At 65.8% G+C, this 19,397-nt stretch overlaps 2 protein-coding genes across 5 annotated transcripts; both read right to left on the minus strand.

The window, feature by feature from the left end:
- Positions 1-298: 298 nt before the first annotated feature.
- Positions 299-5,739, minus strand: LOC149747352 (uncharacterized). The gene is given in 7 exon segments (XM_089897372.1): positions 299-1,267; positions 3,077-3,212; positions 3,275-3,367; positions 3,664-3,788; positions 3,790-3,828; positions 4,007-4,149; positions 5,148-5,739. Coding segments are annotated over 7 exon segments (1,191 nt in total). The 5' UTR covers positions 5,644-5,739; the 3' UTR covers positions 299-1,108.
- A 486-nt stretch (positions 5,740-6,225) lies between these two features.
- Positions 6,226-18,467, minus strand: ADAM8 (ADAM metallopeptidase domain 8). 4 transcript variants are annotated; one of them, XM_089898390.1, is made up of 24 exons: positions 18,333-18,466; positions 17,062-17,165; positions 16,072-16,148; positions 15,835-15,913; positions 15,661-15,737; positions 15,313-15,496; positions 14,942-15,004; positions 14,795-14,863; positions 14,320-14,489; positions 13,973-14,054; positions 13,535-13,683; positions 13,238-13,415; positions 12,891-12,980; positions 12,614-12,803; positions 12,438-12,519; positions 11,969-12,131; positions 11,454-11,531; positions 10,767-10,851; positions 9,972-10,086; positions 9,259-9,445; positions 8,752-8,817; positions 8,519-8,569; positions 7,156-7,233; positions 6,226-6,808 (listed from the first exon to the last, which is right to left on the minus strand). In XM_089898390.1, exons 1-24 carry the CDS (start codon positions 18,376-18,378, stop codon positions 6,758-6,760), a joined length of 2,514 nt encoding a protein of 837 aa, XP_089754516.1. In that variant the 5' UTR covers positions 18,379-18,466; the 3' UTR covers positions 6,226-6,757. The 4 variants fall into 4 exon arrangements, with proteins under 4 accessions (XP_089754516.1, XP_089754515.1, XP_089754518.1 ...); XM_089898389.1 differs by having other exon boundaries at positions 8,519-8,572; XM_089898392.1 differs by lacking the exon at positions 11,454-11,531 and having other exon boundaries at positions 8,519-8,572; positions 18,333-18,467.
- Between the last annotated feature and the right edge of the window lie 930 nt (positions 18,468-19,397).

Raw genomic sequence — 19,397 nt, forward strand, 5'->3', positions numbered from 1 at the left:
CCAGCACACGGATCCTGCGGTCCTGGCTCCACAGGCAGGGCTGCTACCCCCACCACAACGTGCTGCCCCCCTGAGGCTGTGTCCAGGGCAACCCTCAGAGATGGCCCCATCCAGGCTCTCCTGGAGGCAGGGCCCCTCCCGGAGGGAGCAGGTCCTTGGCCTCAGCCGTGCTTCTAGGGAGCTCAAGCCCTGATTCTCTCCGCAAGGGCCTCGGAGCCCGCCGTCGGAGCGCCATGGCCCTGACGTGGGCCATGGGGCCGCGGCCGCGCAGTCTGACTCAGGGAGGATGCAGGCTGACTCAGAGCTGGAAGCAGCCCTGAAACCCTGACAGAGGTTTTCAGCTCTGACGCCGCTTCCTGAAACCCTGCAGGGGCCCAGGATGTGAGTCAGCGAGCGGGAAGCAGAACCAAGGCTCTGGGGTGCCCCCCAGCCCCCCAGCCTGGATGCCAGGACACGGAAGCCAGCAGGAGGCAGCCCCTGTCCCCACCCCCAGCCCCCCTCAGCGTCTGGGGCACCTAGCCACACCCACCCACTGCCCTGAAGTCCCCGTCCAGGGCCAGGGGCCCCATGTGGCCTGGGTGAGGCCCGTCGCACAGGTCCTGGCTCCGCTCTGACCCCCTGGCCTCCAGAGCAGAGCGTGGTGATTACAACGAGGCTCTGCCGGTCCCCACAGGCTCTCTTCAGGGCACACGACCTCCCAGCAAGCTTTTTCTCCGGGGTCCTCGGGGACTTCAGGTGAGCTGACAAGCAATGCTGCCGCCCCCGGGCCCCCACGGCACAGAGCACACCGCAGACCCTCCACATTCACAGACACAGTGATGACAGGACAGCTTAGGGCCTCCGGGGAATCGGACCCAAGTCTTCATGTCCAAACCAGTCTCGGGCGCAGGGGAGCCACACCGGCTGGGAGCCCTGAGACGCGCAGCCGGGACGGGCCCAGGCCTCATGCTTGTGGACACACTCGCTCGGGCCCCCGCGGCGCTCTGAGCCTGCTGGACGGCGTGCGGCCACACCCGGAAGCACCTGGTCTGGGGGGGTTCCGTGTGGGTTCAAGGTCCGAGTCTGGTGGACGGGGAGCATGGCCCCTCTGGCCCTGGGAGTCCCTCCATCACTGGGGCTGGTCTCTTGCACGAGCTCCAATTCGCTGGTCCTTCAGCTTCAGCAGGTGCTCCAGCCTGGCCGCCTTCATCTGCAGGACCTGCAGGAAAACACACGTCCCTGAGGGACACGTGTCCACCCTCTGGAGCTGGGCAGCTTCAGCCCCGGGCTACAAGGCCACACAGCCAGTGGTCAGACCAAAGGCCCTCGAGTGGGGCACCCTGGACGGAGATGATGTGGGTCCCCGAAATGAGCCTGAGGGACCCAGGGTGATGGAGGGCAGGACACGAGAGGGAGGGGCTGGCTTCCCTCCCCCATCCCATCCAGCCTACCCCTGGGTCCTGCCAGCCACGGGCTGAGACTGGGAGCCTCCCGGCCTATCTGCTCTGCAGCCCCTGCCCGGCCCCAGGCAGGTCCTTGGAGCACGCCTGCTGATGGTGCAACGCCATGTGCAGGGCTCAGTTCTGAAGGGAAACAGCCAAGAAGACGCTCCCGTGAAGACCGACGGTTGGGAGGGACCACCCAGTGCCCCTGCTCAGCGGTCCTGCCTCGAGTGCAGCCGCTGGCCCTGCTGAGCCTCCTTCCAAGGGAGGCCATGGCGCAAGCCTCCCCTTGCTGGGAACACACAGCCCGCCTCCCTCAAGTGGGTGAAAAAGAGAATATTTCGAAAAGCTCATCTGCCCCCTAGATGCTGTGTCCAAGGACAGATGGCTCCAGCTGGCCGAGGCAGGGGGTCGGCCTCTCAGCAGACAGACCCCTCCGAGGACCCTGGACAGGGTGCACCAGCAGGCCCAGTGTGCCACCGCCCCATGCGGCCTGGCCACACCTCTCCCCAGTGACAATCTGCGAAGGCCAGGGGCGTCCCGAGGCAGCATGCCGATTGAGCGTGTCCAGTTCTAATTTCAGTCCATGCAGGAGACTCCGGCCCGGCACATCCAGGCCCCTCCACGGCCCTCCCCCCGCCTGCTTTATCTTACATCAGTGACAGTCACAGGAAGGGCACTTAACTGTGTCGCTATCTTAAGTGGCAGGTGAACTGTTTTCCCCTCTGGGTTTCATAAAATAAAACACAGCTGGCAGCTGAACAATGCGGCGAGGAGTGGCCGCGGGATGCTAGAGGTGCCAAACAGCACCCCCCGCACAGCCAATAACTCGCCTACAGCTTTACGTTCAGTCCTGCACCCTGGGTCTGCAGCACACACAGCGCAGCGCCGTGGTGCGTATCTACTGGAAAACACACACGCCATTCAAACCCATGTTATTCAAGGGCCCACGGAGGCCAGGGCCCCCTGTGTTAGCCCAGGGGCCAGAGCCACGGCCATGGGTGCGAGACAGCAGCTTCGTCCCTACCACGGCTTCCTCTCTGCTCTCCAGCACACGCAAACCACACGATGACACCACTTCCCTGCTTCCTTAAGAAAACTGAGTGGAGATCCGCGCAGCCCTCGGGAACCATGCTGTCATCACTATTCCTGACAACCCCTCGGACCCTGAGGCCCGACATGTTCGGCCTGCACACCCACCCCACCCCCCACTGTCTTGGGCCCAAAGATGCAGCCTGTGCTCCCAGGGTGCTGGGGGAGCACGCAGTGGTCTCTGTGCGGCAGTGAAGGGACCTGAGCACCTCCTGAACCCAGGAATGCTGGAGACCCTTGGTGAGAGAGAGGGGAAGAGGCTGTGCCCCCAGAGCCAGGCTGCATCCCAGAACCAGGTTGCGTCCCAGAGCCAGGTGTGCACCTTAGGGATGTGCCTCTGCTCCCTGACCTGGCCCCATGGCCCCTGGGCTGCTGTCCAGCACATCCGGTGGCATCGCCTGTGAGTCTGCAGCCCCTGGCTCGTGGGCCCCAGGCTTTGATAACTAGTGAAGCTGGGTGGTCAGTCCGTGGGGATGGGGGCTTCTAGATATCTTCGGAACGTCCTGTATTTAAATAATCCACCTAAACGTGGGTCCCGGTCAAGGGCCCCGCCTGCCCCTCACCGCCTCGCCGCACACCAGTCCGGGCTGCTTGGGGGGCGCCCAGGCCTGTACCTTGACTGCCTCCTGCAGCACGCCCAGGGTCCAGGAGCTGCCAGCGCTCGCCAGCTGGGCCCCGACTGAAAGGCAAACCCGGGGCCTTCGGCCCGCGGGCCAGTGGAGGTGGGGCTGGGGGGGCAGAGGGCTCGAGATGGGGCCCACCCTCTGTATGCCCAGCAGCCCGTCTCCTCTGGAGCCCTCTGACTCCCAAGGGTCTCCGCCCCGGAGGGCGCTGAGGGGCTCGGCAGGCCTGCGAGATAAGCCGACCGCCAGCTCAGGGCCTCCGGCTGGGAGAGGGGCACACAGGGGCGTGGTGGGGTGGTTGGCTCAGCCCACACAGCGCCACGGGGGCACAGTCAGGCCTAACGTGGTGCCCAGGCGCAGCCCTTGGTGCCTCTGAACAGCTTCCCCGTTTGGAGAGGTGACCATTGAACGACGGCCACCCCGCACGGCCTGTGGACAGGGCCCGGGGGTGCCCACTTGTTGGGGGGGGCGGTTGGCCATTACCAGCGTGTGCAGAGGCGGTGAGCCCCACCCATGGTCTGTCAATGTCGCCACTGGAGGCTCCTGGGTCCTGCAGAGGGTTCAAACGTTGTGCAGGGAGGCCGGCAGGAGGGGCTGACTCTGCTCCTGTCACCGACAGGCCTGCCTGGGTCTCCCAGTCACAGACAGGGAGCAGGGAGGGGCTCACTGGGGGACGCTGGGCCTGAGCGCTTCTGAAAAGGGAAGCAGACAGGTCAGGCTGGAAGGGGCCCTGGCCTGGGGCCGCACCAGCAGTGCAGCCGAGACTTCACTGCAGTCTGGGCCCCGGGGCCGTGGGGCCCAGGGGCTTCATCCCCACCTGTTTCCTGGTTTTACTCTCAGCCGGTTCCAAGGCTGTACGACGGTACCCACACGTCCAGCCCTGCCGGGCGGGTCCTTGCCCGCCTCCACCTTATCCCTCACTGTACACAAGACTGGCTCCATGGCCCCAGGCGTGGCGGCCACCACCTTGCGGATCTCCTCCTCCGAGACACAGAAACCCAGATTGTGGAGGACTTTCCCGCAGAGGAAGCAGGGTACAGCCCTCAGAGCAGACCGCCCTGCAGAGCCGGGCGGCAGGGCTGGCTCGCCTCCATGCAGAGGGCCCGGGACCCACAGAGACCCGTGGCCGTCTCGTTCCCGGCTACCCCATCAGGGGTCACAGGACACATGGTGCCCTGTGCCTTCAGGCCAGGTGAGTCCCAGCCTGGGCCACCACCTCCCCGATAAGTGTCCCAGGGACTCTGCAGAGGACACATCCTCTTGCCTGAGTCTCCTCTGTTCTGGGCGGAAGTCCTCCTAGCTCACCTCCAAAGTGCTCAGAGCCTGACCTCTCCCCACGTCTGCCTGCAGCTGCCATCCTCTCGCCTCTGGGGGCGGGGGCAGCCCACCCCTCCTCCACCTCCCCCAAAGTCCCCTCTCTCCTCAGAATAAGTCCTCAACCCTGCCACGGCAGTGATCCCACCCCTCCACGGGCAGTGTGCTCCGAGGACCCTTGGTGACATCCCCTCCCCACTGCAGCCCCACTCTGTTCACTATCACCGCCTCATGGGTTCTGCCTCGTTGTCCCTCATGTGACTTGTCACAGCTGACACTGGTCCCATCTCTTTGTTTATCTGTCTTCCCCACAGACGTACAGCCCCACGAAGGCAGGGGCCCACATACTGCTGTGTCTGCTAGGCCTGAGCAGAGCCTGTCACCCAGAACTGTTGGCGGGTGGGCGGGTGAGCGAGAGGTGTGGTCAGCATGATCTGGACACGCAGTCAGAGGGCAAGGCTGGTGCCCCGGTAAGCGGGTGTCGAGCTGACCAGTGCTGTCCTCTTGGCGGGGAGCCCCCAGGAGCCCCAGGTTGCACTGGACAGTGTCAGGGAGACCCACAGCAGGGACACAGCCTGAAAAGTTGTCCCAGGGGCTGGGAGGGGCTGGGGGGAGGCTGCCCGTCCAGGACAGCCTTGGAGAGTGAGGAGTGGGGCCCCAGCAGAAAAGGCAGGGGGCGGAAAGCCTGCCGCAAAGCCCTGCCTGTTGAGAATGCTCCAGTTGCTGAGCTTCTGGTCCTTGTTGCAGGTGGGGATATAGTTGTGCAGGTCCACAAGCCGGGGGTGGAAGAGCTTCACAATCTCGGCCAGCATCACTGGGGTGGAGCGGGCAGGGGCGAGAGGTGAGCTAAGAGCCCTTGGATTCCTTAAATCATCAGTCATCCAGGGCCTCCGAGGTGGATGAGGACAGAAGTTCCAGGGAGCACCCGCAGGGTGTGGGCGCCCCAGGGGAGGGGCTGTGAGAGCCCGTGGTGTCAGAGGAGCTGCTAGGAGGACCCCAGTCTGCTGCATCCTCCCCCGGGGAACGCGGGGTCCTGGGACAGGAGGAATTCCCGTGGCCAGGTTGAACACAGAACTGGCCCCTCGCTTTGCCGCATTCCTCCTCCTTCTGGGGCCATCGAGGCAGCGCCCCTCCCACGTCCTGCCCACTCCTTCCAGAGGCCCCTCACGCCCTGCCTCTGGGGTCGTCTGCATTTTGCAGGGAGTCCGGGGAGCGGGGACCCTTCCGGGGCCGCGGCCCTTGCCTGGCCGTCCCGACTAGCGGCACATCTCCTTCGGGGCTCCTGCTGGCCGGGAGGGATGACCGCTGCGCTCTTCCCCTGAGCAGAGAGCGCCAGGAACCGGCTGACGGGCGGCGGCCCTGCGGCCTGGACAACCGGCGGTCACCCGGGCCCCCGGCCCCGTCGTGGCCGCCGCCCCGCCCTCACCGCCGTCGCTGAAGTCCCGGGCCAGGTGGCGCTTTGCGGCGGCTGAGCGTCAGTGCGTCCAGCCAGGCGTCTCTGAGGCCACGGAGGGCGCCGGGCAGCAGCGGCGGCCGGGCCGAGGTACTCGGCCTGGCGGCGCCCTGCGTGCCGGCGCCCCCCGTGGAGCCGGGAGACGGCGGCGGAAGGGCGGGGCCGTTGCCGGGAGACCGGAGCGGGGTCGGAAGGGGAGGGGCGCCGGCCACCTTGGGTGCTAGCGGCCCGCTCCGCGCGGGCGGACCGAGCTACTTAGTTTAAGCAGAGGAGGGCTTACGATAAAGTCTAAGAAGAAAAGAAGGGGAAAGTTTGACCTTACTCATTTACAGCAGAGTTTTATTTTAACAAGCATTGGACTCTTAAATCTTATAAATTCCACATTGTTTCGCATGCAACATTTTCCACCGATCTCCCGTCATTTAGAATTTGATCAATAATTTAATTGTAGAACACAAAAACTTCATTAAAGTTTTCAGCCTACTGAATGTGCATCTGAGGTTTCCAGAGACCCACACAAGACACCAGGGGCAGTAAGGAGACACACGTGGGTGAGAAGGCACTGGCCTGGCCCCCGTTCCTGAGGTCAGGACAGCAGCCGAGGGCCCGACCACGGAGTCCTGGGCGGAGAGGGCCTGGGCTGTGACCGTGGGGTGCTGAAGAGTGACCTTGGCCATGAGGAGTTGGCTCTTCCGCTAGGACTTTTCACAGTGGACCCAGCCCTCAGGGAGGGCGACGGAGGGCCTGGGGCCAGGCAGCTGGTCTGTCGGTGCTGGTGGCGAGGTCACATGATCATAGGCAACGTCCAGACAGGTGCACAGATGCCCCCCAGGGTGCTTTGAGCTCGGGCCCCATCACTTCCTCTGGATGGGGGGTTTCAGAGCAACCTTTGGGGCAACAACTCCCTTGGAAAAGGAAGAAAGAACTGACATTAAAAACCATCTGCTACAAAGAGCACAACTGAATCTAATTTCTGTTTACTTTTCTTAAAATTTGGATCCTCAGTTCATCCAACGATATGACTGTGCTCAGAGCTCAGAGCCGAGTGGAGACAGCCCGGGTATTAACAGCTGATGCTTTATCAAGAATAGACTTCTGTACTTACACTAGTGGAGAAAAAGACACAGTAACAGCTGGAAGAAGCGGCAAGCACTGAAAAGTCCTCTGACAGAGTAGAGGGCGGATGTTACATCCTCTCAGGGCTGTGCCCCAGGCAGCCAGCTGGGCACTGCCCTGTGTGTGAGGGCCTCACCTGAGTGGGTCCAGGCTGGGCCCCTCCGGCCCTGGGCTTGATGGGTGGCATCGGTGGAGTGCAGGTTGGCTTGACGACCTGGAAGGAGGCAGACACAGCTGATAGCCAGCTGGGCCAGGGCGCCAGCTTCCCAGCACCTTCTAGAAAGTTCCCTGGATGCTCTGCTCTGCTCCAGGTCGGCCTGCATGTTTCTCTTCGCTGAGCTCTCTACAGAAAAGTGCCCCCAACCCCCTCCCCACCCACAGCTGCCACTGCCCCGAATGAAACCCAGATGTGGCAGGGCCCCCATTCCTGGGCCCATCGGCTTATCTCACTGCCCTGCCCTCTTCCCTCAACTCCCCCCTCCCCCCTCCCCCAACATGACCCAGGAAAAGCTCTTAAATTGCCAGAATGGGGGTCTTCAGAAGCTCTAAAGCAAAGGATCCACTACTAGAATTTGCATTTGTTTGCATCTCAGCTTTCCTGGGGCCAGGGCTGGAGTGGAGACGGAAGGCCTCCAGCAGGGGCCCTGCTCAGCCCAGGCAGCTCATTCCAGCGCCAGAGGGACAGGGTGGGCCCAGCACACCGAGAAGGTCCCTGCTGAGCAGAGGGGCAGAAGTCGCCTGCACTTTTCTCCCCCAGCACAATTCCCTGGCTGCCACCAGTTCCGTGGCCAGAAATCTCTCTGCCCACCCCCTTCCCTGTCTGGCCTGTCAAAACCCCTCCTAAGACTTTTTTACGGACTATTTTTGTAACTTCATTGTAACTCTAAAATTAATTCAAAATAAAAAGCAAAAAGTAGAGAATCTCCGTTAAGCAAACGCCACAGTAATGGTTGTGGTAGGTGAGATCCACCCCCAGAGGCACCGTGGGTCAGTTTAGGAAGTAACCAGCTGGGCATTGCTCCAAGTATCCCCACGACATTAACCGCTAAGGGAAGACGGGCCCTACTGAGATTTAGAGCCCTGCAGACACCACTGCAACCAAGTGATGACTCCACACCGGCCGGCGGACAGGCTGCCGCGGGCCCCCCAGGCTCCTGGTGGGCGGAGAGAGGAGCCTGGGTCTCCCTGCCTCACAATTCGCCAGAGCAGGTGACCTCCCCACCTGCCGGGCGGTGCGTGTGCCTGTCCAGAGGTGCGCAGGACCCTCGGCAGTACCCACGGGGCTCCCAGCAAAGAAGGGGACCCGCCAGGGCCAGACCTCAGGACAGGCGGGAGGGCCTCCCGAGTGAGCCCAAAGGCAGGGGGCTTGCTGGGGCGGCAGTGACTCACATTTGGGAGAGACCCTTCCCAAACCCCTGAAGCCTCAAACCAAAGGGAGCACAACGATGGAGCCCAGAGCCCCACACACCCCTGTGCCCCTCCCCCGGGGGTCCTCTCACCTGCTTGGCCTTCAGCCCCGGGAGGGGCTTGGTGGGAGGAGCAGGTCTGAGCTGCTGGGAGGGGAGGAGAGGTCAGGACCCCAGTTCCCCTGGGTTCAGTTCATGTCGGCCCCTGAGGGTGCAGTGGCCACCACCCGAGGGTCCCTGGCCCACCAAAGCCAGCCCCAGACCCTCCGCCTCCCAGGATCTGCTCTATGCCACCTGGACGGCCCCTCTGCCAGCCCCCCACTCACCTGGCCTGGGACCTGCTGGGTATACACAGGAACTGGGGACGGTGGGCTGGACATAGCGGCTGGAGGCTGCAGGAAGCCGGCCGTGAGCCTGGGTCTCAGGGCAGCCACCTCCACGGAGCCCTGGCTTCGGAGCTGCCCCCACCCAGATGAGGACCCAAGGTTCCGGCCCCTCCCAGAGTGGGAAGAACACAGGCCCGTGTGTGCACAGGGGGTGGGCAGGGCCCTGAGTTATGCTCCCTTCCCACAGCCCTGGGGACGCACAGAGGTGCTGCACGGCAGCAAGGGCGTCTGGGCCTCAAAACCGCCCCGAGGTGGACTTTGCAGAGGCCTCGAGCCTCAGATTCAATTCTGTCATCAGTTCCTGCGGGTCCTCAGACCACTCGTCCTAAAGCCTCATTTTGCCTCTAAATGGCGGTCGTGGTGGCCACTCTAAGCCCCTGGGTACTGCATCCTGGCCTGAGCTTTGGGGGTGGCCTGGGGAACCCGTTGGGGATGCCTGGTGCTTACAGCAGGAGGTGGCCACTTAGGGGTCACTGCGGAAGCCGTGGGTTTGGGTGGCTGGCTGGGGTGGGAGGAAAGGCCCGGCTCTCGGGGCCTCCTGGTGGGAGCCGGGGCCCTGCCCTTCACCGGTGTCCTGTGCCCCTCGTGGAACAGGGGGTTGGAGAGCCCCATGGCCGTCTTGGGCGCCACATTCCTGGGGAGAAATAAGATGGGTCAGTGCTTCCTGGCCTCAGGATTCAGCCCAGGGACTTGGGGCTCCTGGGCATGGGAACCCTGGCCTGGCCAGAGGCCCACAGCTGCAGCTGCCCGTCGGGGTGCGCCAGTGACAGCCGCGCGCAGAGAGAGAGGCAGCCTCACATGTCCTGGCCCCATTGGCTCTGGGGTCCAGGTGGGCCCGCAGGAGGTACTTGGAGGCCACTGGGCAAGTGTGTCCTGCTGCGGCCAGCGTGGGGGTCGAGGTCCCCCCAGAGTGGGCACCGGGGACACCCAGAGCCCAGGGCAGACTCAGAGCGCACTGTCCACCGAGGGCGGTGGGGTGCAAGGGGGAGACGGGGTCCTCTCTGAGTTTCCACATCACCAACCTGTCACCACGACCCACACCTGCTCCCGTGTCAGTGAAGGCAGGGGGCCCAGAGTGCGTTCTCCCCCTCCAGCAGTGCGAGCAGGCGACTCGCTCTGTGCACACACGCTGACGCCCTGCAAGCCCAGAGCTCGCTCACCTCCTTCGGACGGGGCGCCGGGCTTTGCGGTAGATGACCACGCCTGCCAAGGTCAGCGCCACAGGCACCAGGAGAGCCACAGGCACCAGCACGCCCACCAGGAGGCTCCGGGACGCTGTGGGGACACAGGAGGCCAGGTGCCACCAGGGCCGGATGTGCCTTGAGGCAGCAGGGGCTGGGAGGGCCCGCGGGCAGCTTAGCGCATGTCCAGGCCAGCCTGGGGCCAAGGAGGGGCCTGAGGAAGGCGCCCCCTCCTTGGCCACGCCAACAGCCCTGAGCCCTGGGCCCCCTGCGAAGGCCAGGACCACCTGAGGACCTTGGCCCTGAGAACTGGTACATGACGCCAGCACTCTGGGCTCTCAGGGGACCAGCTGGAGGGCTTGGTGGTGGGCAGCCCCAGGCCCTCAGTGATGTGGGTGCGGCCAGGCCAGGCCCTGTAGGCCTGACCGCTGGGGAGGAAGACACTTGTGGGGGTGGGAGGCCCCGAGGTTCCCGGGCCCAGGACGGGGCTGAGCACCCAGCAAGGAGCTGGTGCTGTCCCTCGTTGCCCCTGCAGCCCTCCCTCTGGGACGGGCCCCCCTTCTCCTGTAGGGCCGAGGTGGGGACTCAGGATCCTGGGGTCCGGATGCCGGGGGCTGCAAGGCCACATCTTCAACATGCCTCTCACGGTTTAGGGGCACATGGCCTCCTTCTCGGCCCCTCCCAGGTGGCCTGAGAAAAGGCAGGACCCGCAGCCAGATCCCCCTGGGCTTGTGAAGGTGTGTGAAGGCGCAGGGCAGGGCGGGCCCTGCCTACCTGTGCGCACAGTAGACAGCAGGTCTGCGCAGTAGGGCGGGGCCCAGCCCGGGTGGCAGTGGCACTGGTCCTTGTGGTTGCACACCTGGGGGACGACCAAGGCATCAGGGTCTCCAGACCCCCACCTGACGCACTGCCCAGTGCCCACTGAGGCGCCGTCTGCTCTGCTGGGGCCCCTACTGACAGAGGACAAGCTAGGGGTCCAGGACTGCCACCACCCAGGTTTTGTCAGATGTGCTAACGGCAGCAGCCCCTCCCCGGATGAGGGAGGATGGCTCTGATGGGACGCTGTGGACTTTCTGAGCAAAGCAGGCATTGCCGCAGGACGGGCAGGACAACTTTGGGGCAGGCGGGAGGGCACTGCCCCAGGCCCCCCGGTTTCAAGCCCTCAGAGCTCTGACCTCCCCAGCGTCACAGCACAGGTTACTAAGAGCTCAGAATAGGACACTTCACATCAGACCGGCCTGGCCCACGTGTCCACCAGCATTGTGACTAACCTGGGCTTCCGTGTCTACAAGGGATGCCCAGATCCCTGTCAGTTCCAGCCTCAGGAGGCCTCAGCAGGCTCCTGGCACAGTCCCAGGGCACCAGCCTCTGCCCTCTGTTTGTCTGGGCTATCCTCAGCACAGTCTGAGCGTCTTTCAAGCCCAAAGGGCTGGTGGCAGGCCATCCCCTGGGCCCACGTACCCCATGGTTGCTACACCGGGCAGAGCAGTTTCTGGATCTGTAGACACGGAGGTCCTGGCAGAAGCCTTTCCAGCAAACCTGGAGGGCAGTGGGGGTCTCCGTAGGCAGCCAGTCTAGACCCCTGCTTGAAGCACCCCAGCTCTCCACCATCAACCAGAGTGGACCCAAAACCTGTGTCTGGGCTTCGGAGGGGCAGGCCACAGCCTTCACACCCCCGGTGGCCTCGCCCGCAGCCCATCTGCTGGCCGGCCTTGGCCACGGGGAGAGGCACTGCCCGGCCAGACTTCTGCTGCCACCAGGGCCACAGAGGACTGGCCCTGCCCATCCCCAGAGGGCTTGCAGGACAAATAGTCTTCAAACCCATTAACTGAGAAGGGTCTTCTCCCGCACCCCCCATGCGCCTCCCGAGTTTCTCCCCAGAACAGAGCCCTCCTCCAGCCGCCACCGCCCTGCTCTGGGCCCCAGCAGCTCGCCCTGGGGTCCAGCAGCCCAACCGAGAGGCACGTCCGGCCCACCTGCTCCTCGCCACACTTGGTGCCTTCCGGCACTGGCTCATACACGCTGCTGCTGTCCTGGACGAGAGCCTGGCAAGCACCCGAGGAGGAGGTGAGGGTGCAGGAACTCCGCTCCGGGGGCTTCTGCCCCCCCTCACAGAACAGAGTGCCACACCTGTTGACCCTGAGGACAGAGGGACGTGCGTGGAGCCAGCTCCGCGGGGACCCCTGCGCGGTGCTCACAACCGTGCTCAGCGCACCAGGAGCTGTGGGTGAGGCCCTGGGTCCACCTGCAGGGGTCCACGGCCCAGCCACAGTGACCCACTCTCCCAAAGGGCAGCATGCTCTGGCCTGGGGGTCCTGCAGGGCCAGGTAGGCCCCCGGAGAGGCTCCTGACTCAGCTCCCGGACTCCTTTGTGCAGAGGACTCTCTTGGTGGAAACATTCCGTGCCCTGGACCCAGGGGAGTCGGGCCACGGGTGGACGCTCACCTGCCAAAGTCCAGGGGGATCCCGCGCTTGCAGCCTGTGGAGATGCTGTAGCTGTAGCACGTCTCCATGGCAACCCGAGCGCCTGCGGGGCAGGAGCAGGTCAGCGCTCGACTCAGGACCAGCAGCCACCCTGGCAGGCCTGAGGGGCCCATGACCGGGGCCCATGCCCGCCTCACCTGGCCCCCACAAGTCCCGGCACCTCTGGGCCACCGTGGGGCAGGCCCCGTTGTAGCAGTAGCCCCCCGGGCAGGGCGTGCCGTTCTCCCAGAAGGCGTCCTCGGGACACATGGGCTGCCGGCCGTCACAGTACTCCCCGAGGTCACACTGGTCCTTTGCAGGGCGGCACAGCTCTCCGGCTGGCTTCACCTGGTTCAGCAGAGCCGAGCTCACCCAGGGAACAGGAGGCCCCCGAACACCCACGCCTGCTGCTGTGCCCCAGAACCCCAGGCTCACCCTGCACTCGTGGCAGCAGCTGCCGTGGGCACACTCAGCCCCCTTGGCCAGCAGGCAGGTGCTGGCATTGCAGCAGCGGTTCTGACAGTCCTGGGGGCGGGGGCAACAGCGAAGGTCTGAGCGGGCTGCACGCTGGGCTGGCCCCAGGCCCTTCCCTCGGGTGGTCTGGTCACTCCCCCTCACGAGCCCTGCCAGTCGTTTTGGTGCCAGAGGACAGGAGGTGTCGCTGTGCGTGCGCAGGGCGCCCGGGGGTCAGGAACGGTCGCCCCAGCCTGTGGATGGGGACCGGCCCCCCATGTGGGCGGTGGGCAGAAAGCAGAGGGTGGCGGCGGGGCCCGGCCCTGTACCTGGGGGGCGCCGCAGTCGCACTGCTCCCCACGCTCCAGGAACCGGTTCCCACACACGGGGCCGCCCACCAGCCGGTCGGGGTCCGGGGCGTCCACCAGGCAGGCCGTCCGGGGCTTCTCCACGAATGTCTCCAGGTCAGCCCGGCTGCAGTGGCTGAACTTTCTGGGGAAGTTGGAGCTGCGGGGAGGGGAGTCCCTGCCATCAGAAGGGTGGGGGGGGCGGCCAGCCGTCCGTGCCCTGGGACACCCCTGCTGGGCGGGAGGCCCTCGGGCGGGCTGGCTGGGGCCAAGCCTCACCTGATGCTGGCCGCCATCACGCAGCCGCCGCCGTCCTGCGGCACCGGGCAGTAGCAGTCCTGGATGTTCTCGTCGTGGTTCATGCCCAGGTTGTGGCCCATCTCGTGGGCCATGGTGCTCGCCACGCCGATGGGGTTCGGGCTGTGGTCCTATAGGAGGGGCCATGCTGGCTGGGGTCACTCTGGTGGCCAGTCCCCCGCCCGCCCCCAGCAGGCTGAGGGGCTCGGCGGTGCCTCCTGCCAACATCACTTCTTCAAACCTAAAGCGTCAGTGCATCCTTCGGAAGAGGCAGCTGCTCAGGTGTCCAGCAGGTGGACCTGAGTCCTGAGGCCCCCCCTCGCAGGCCCCAGCTCAAGCTCCGATCCCCACTCCCTTCCCCCCCACCCCCAGTGGCCAGCTCCAGCCTCTGTCCAGCAAACCCAGCTGGATCCCCCACACCTGGTTCACAGCCCCCGAGTCCTGGGAGCACATGGCGGACACCTTGGCCAGTCCCACGGTGGTCCCTGCGAAGTTGACCCCGCTGGGAAAGAGAGCAGTGTCTGCACGTGGCCACCTCAGAACCCGCCTCCCCTGGGCCTCCCTCGTCCTGGCGACAGCGTGGCCTCCGCCCACTCACAGCCCCCGAGTCCTGGGAGCACATGGCGGACACCTTGGCCAGTCCCACGGTGGTCCCTGCGAAGTCGACCCCGCTGGGAAAGAGAGCAGTGTCTGCTCGTGGCCACCTCGGAACCTGCCTCCCCTGGGTCTCCCTCGTCCTGGCGACAGCGTGGCCTCCGCCCACTCACGTGACGAACTGCGCGTTGTCGTGCAGGTGCCGCCCCGCCAGGTCTTGCACCCGCCAGGACAGGAAGTTGTTCAGTGTGGTGTCGGCCTGGGTGCTGACGTGAATCTTGTCCCCACCGTTCCACATCTCCAGGCCCACGAGCACCACGCGGAAATTGAGCTCCTGATAAAGCTGCCAGAGGGCAGGGGGCCCCGAGGGTCAGGTTCCAATGGTGAGGCCAGCCAAGGGCCAGAGGTCCCCCCAGCGTCTGCTGCGATGGGACAGGTCACGAGGGCTGGGGCAGAGTCCTAGCCCCCCCATCACCTGGCGGATGGTTCTACTGGCAGCCGGGCGCCCCCCATGGCCAGCCCTCTCCTCCTCTCCAGGTGCCCCAACAGGCCTCTACAGCCAGGGTTTCTGTTGGGCTGGGTGTGTGCTGCCGCGGGGTCCCGGCAGCCCCTGCTGAGAGGAAGCCCCCAGAGCGAAGCGGCCCCCACCTTGTCCACGTGGTTGACCACCTCCAGCACCCGCTGGCGCACAGCCTCTCTGCTCCCCAACCGCTGGAACTGGAGGACAGTAGACCCTCAGCTGCAGCCTGTCGGCCCACCTGCACCCACACCAACCCCCGCCCCCGCCCCCGGTACCTCTGTGCTGTCCGTGACCACGAACAGCTCCACGTAGCGGGTCTCTCGGGGCACTGGCCAGTTCTGAGGAGTGGGGACAAGAAGCCGGTCAGCCACCCAGCCACAGCCCGCCTGTCCTCAGCCCGTCTGCGCACACGGAGCATCTCCAGGCCCCGGAGCTGGCCCCACAGCGCTGGGGGAGCCTTGGTGGGAGCTGGGGGGGGCTCTGACGCAGACTAAGGAGCTGGCTCTGCAGCCAGCGTGCAGCCAGGCCCAGGCCCACCCCAGCCACGGGGGCGGCAGGCAGCACCCCCGCTTCGCGGGGCATTCAGGAGTCTGGGGATGCACGGGGCCAAGTGGACGCGGAAGCAGCGGGCAGGGCCTCCCCTCACCCGGGGCCTGAGGGCCGCCGAGACCCGCGGCCCCAGGATGGTCTCCAGGCTGCTGTCGTTGACCCCGCAGGTGCTGGCCTTCTGCTGCAGGTGCTGTGCCTGGTACAGTGCGTGTTGCCCCTCTTCCCCACCCCCATCCAGGGGCTCGATCAGGTGGATGGTGGAGCCAGCCTGGAAGAAGCCCCTGAGGCAGAGCGGAGCCCATGGCTCTGAGTTAGCGAGGAACCCCAGGGCAGTAGGTGCCCCCGGCCCACCCCTCCCTTCTTGGCCTCAGTTCACTTCGCTGGAGAGTGAGACAGTGCTGGGCCCTGATGTCCTGACGCACCCCGCCTGGTCGGCAGCACCCACCTGAGGCCGGCACAGGTGCTGAGGCTGGCAGCGGAGCCCTGGTGCCCCTCCACGTTGCCCTGGTAGAAGCAGTGGTCCTGCGGGAGGAGGGTGTGAGGGCTCCACTGCCAGTGCCCGCGCTCCCTGCACCGCCACTGCCGGCCTTGGGTGGGGGGGTCACTCGGGGGGCCATACCTGCCTCAGCAGCTGCTCTGTCACCTGGGAGCCATCGGCGGCCGTGTAGGTCTCCACGTAGCCCGAGCGCACCAGGTCCCTGGAAAAGAGCCCCCGTGATGCTCTGGGCCCCACCTGCCTGCCCCAGAAGCCACCTCTGGTGTGGAGGAGAGGCTGGGCCAGGGAGCTGTATGCCCAGGACACAGGTGTGCCGGGGGCAGGGGTGGGAGCAGGCTACAGGCTTAGGCCCCTGCTCACCTGTTCTTCCGAAGGTGCAGGGTGAAGGTGTGCCCTCGGGCCCCCAGGACGTAGCTCACACTCTCCGGGTACAGGCCCTGAGCCGGGAGAAAAGGGAGGGGTCCAGAGAGAGGGGCCCGGCCACGCCCACCTCAAACCTGGGGGTGGGTAGCACAGGGCCAGTAGGGGGAGGTGGGGCCTCGGGTCAAACCGGAGGCAGTGGGCAGGTGGGGAGCTCCACCCAGAACCGCCTCGGGTGCCTCAGGCCTCGGTGGTTTCCTCACAAGTCCACACGGGGAGAAGAAGAATGCCCCTTACCGGGAAGCAAGGGGAGGGGGGACACAGCCCCTGACAGGCAGCCTTAGAACCCAGGCGGCAGAGGTGACCCGCCCCTGCGAGGCCCCGCCCCTTCCAGCCCAGGGCCCGACTGGAGGGGCGCCCCCAGCCGCAGCTGACCCCTAGGACACCGTGCGCTGTGCCCGCACCCTGAGGTCAGGACGGGGCTGTCCTCGACACACACTTGGGCACGCGCAGGCGCACACGCTTCAGGTCTCAGGAGTGCCCCCAGGCGCCCTGGGGAGTCCCAGCCCGGCCCCAAATGCCCGAGAGGCGTAAGCTAGCGCCCTGCTGAGCCATCCCCTCCAGTCTTGGAGGAGTCTGACTAATCGCTGGAGTGAAACTGGGGAGTGGCCGCGGCCGGCGGAGCTCCTGAAAGGAAGACAGGGCAGCCCGGCCGGCACCCCCCACCCCGAGGCGGGGCGGCTGTGGCCCTGCCCAAGGGTGGGCAGGACACGGAAGAATAAGGTGAGGCCCCGGGGTGGGGGTGGGGGGAGGAGAAAGGCAGCCCAGGTGGGCTGTGAGCTCCCCAGGGGCCTGCCCTGGCCCTCAGCCCCAAAGGCAGCCCCTCACAGCTCGCTGGGCACACGGGGAGCTATCACCCTGCTCACAGACAGAAACGGGCTCTGAGGGGCCAGGGAGGGACCCCCAGGCCAGCCTCCTGCCCAGGCTTACCAAGTGGAAGGGCAGGGCTCGGCGGGTGCGGGGTGCTGGCAGGCGCCGGGGCCTCACCACCTCATACTGCTCCACGTGGGGCAGGGTGGCCCTGGGGGCGACCTCTGCAGGAGAGGGGGGTCAGCAGGCGCACAGGGCACCCTCCCGCCCTGGGGGTCCCTTCCCAGCCTGCTGTGCGCCGGCACCTCCTCTTGGGGAATCGCCCGGCAGCGTGGGGACCGCAGACTCTGAGCCCTGGCTGCCCAGCCCAAGTGGGGTTCTGCGTGAAAGAGGCCGCAGGACCCCCGCCCTGGGTGGGGTCGGGCACACTTGCGCCTGGCAGTGCACGGAGACCCCACCCAGCGCCTGCCCTTCCAGGAGCCCACCAGGCTGCCTCCCAGACCCTGGGGTGACCCGGATGCCCCCTCCCCCTCAGAACGAGGACACCCACAGGCCCCGGGCGGGGGGAGGGGTGGGGGATGCGGGGGGAGGGGTGGAGGGCGCGGGGGTGGGGGTGGGGGGCGGGTCTGCCCGTCCAGCGCTTAGAGCTGACATTTTTCATCCCAACTAATCACGTGACCGCATCTAACAGGGAACTGGCAGCCCTGTTCCGCAGGGTTCACCCAGCCCAGATCTAGAAGCTGCCCCGTATCCAGCAACAGACAGCAGGGACCCAGCCCAGGCCCAGAGGTGGAAACCTACTCCCCAGGTGACTCTTTTCTCCTTCTTTCAAGGTGTTAATGGTTGTGTCTCCGTAAACGGCTATCTGGCAAACCTCCCGGAGTGAAGGCCGTGCAGAGGGCCTGCCCTGTAAGCGCCCTCCCCCCCGAACCCCAGGAGGCTCACAGGAGCTACGGTGGGGGCCAAGGCCAGCAGCACAGTCAGTCCCCCCAGAGGAGAGGCAGGTCCCCATGTGGCAAAACAACCCCCTGGGGTGCCCCCAATCCCTCGGCTCCAGGCCACTGCTCCTCGGTCCTCCCCTCCCTGCCAAGCTGGGGGTTCCCCGTGGAGGTGGGCAATCCTCCCGAAGCCCCGGAATGGAGCCGAAGCAGCCAGATCCTCCACCCTGTTCTGTCCCAGCCGGTCCCCACCTCCAGCGCAGAAAACGCCCAGGTGGCCGTTTCCCCACGCACTTCCCTTTTGAAGTTTTCGTGTGTGCACCGCCCAGGGCCTCCCCACCGACTGGCCACCTGTGCGCCGCCGAATCCCAGAGACCAGCCCAGAGCCCCGCGCAGGGAGCAGGGGGCCAGGCGACCGGACCAGCCAGAGCCAGACGCCCAGCACTCACTCACCCTGTAGCCACAGCGCAGGAAGCAGCAGGAGCCCAAGGCCGTGCATGGCGGGCGGTGCGGGCGGGGTCCGGATCCGAACCCACGGTTCTGGGGGGCCGGGGAGAAGGTGCTCCGTGCTCAGGCTGGCTCTGGTCCTCCCCTCGCCTCTGAGGCTCGTGCCCTCGCGCCCCGCCCTGCCCCAGTGACCAGCCCCCTGCCCGCGGCCAATCAGCCGCTCGGGGCCAGGAAGGGCCGGGCCTGGGCACCTGAGGGCGCGGTCCCGCCCCCACCCCGCCTCCCCGGTCTCCTTCTTGTCCCCTGGGGCTCCTGGACAGTGTCCCGTATCCAGTGTTCAGCACACAGTTTTGTCAACGTGGACTGAATTAAGCAGGGCAGGTGGACAGACTAACCTGGGCCACTCCTGCAATTGCATCCCCCACGCAGGTGAGGAAACAGGCTGGGGCTGCCCGGGGGGCCCCGCCGGGGGTGGGGGTGGGAGTGGAGGCCCTGCTGTGTGTGAGGCGTGCGCAAGCTCCAGCAGCCCTGCTCCCAGCCTCCTGAGGCCTCACTGGGGAGACTGGGCAAGGGGAGCACACAGGTGGGGCCGCTGGCCAGGTGCCAGGCAGCCACCTGGCTCAGGGAGCAGACCCTGCTCTGTGGAGAGGGCGGATGTGGAGGCCCAGTGGACAGCTCTGGGATGCGGTCGCTATGGGCCAAAGTCTGCAGCCGCCTGCCCGCTGCTGCCCCCAGCCCCCAGTTTCTGCCCACCCTGACCTGCCCTGCAGGCTGGGACCACTCCACTCTGGCCTGGTACCTGGGGACCCAGGCTTCTTGCAGCTGAGCTGGCCGGTGGCACCCCAGCCTCACTCTGAACGTGCCCCTGGGAAGGCAGGACATCAGAGCGTGTCAAGGCCTCAGGTGAAAGGGTGTGGTGCCCACAGTGGGTCCAGACCAGAGGTCAAAGTTCAAAGGACCATGATTTCCCCCAAAGTGAACAGCAGAAAAAGGAAAACAAGGCAGGAGGGGTTTGCACACACTTTGGGGTATCTCGGGCGTGGGTGACAGAAGCCCCCAGGGCCACAGTGA

The sequence above is a fragment of the Delphinapterus leucas genome, chromosome 16 (genome assembly GCF_059928025.1).
Source record: "Delphinapterus leucas isolate spDelLeu-1000000601 "Yukka" chromosome 16, BTC_Dleu_Yukka2, whole genome shotgun sequence".
Classification (NCBI taxonomy): Eukaryota; Metazoa; Chordata; class Mammalia; order Artiodactyla; family Monodontidae; genus Delphinapterus; species Delphinapterus leucas.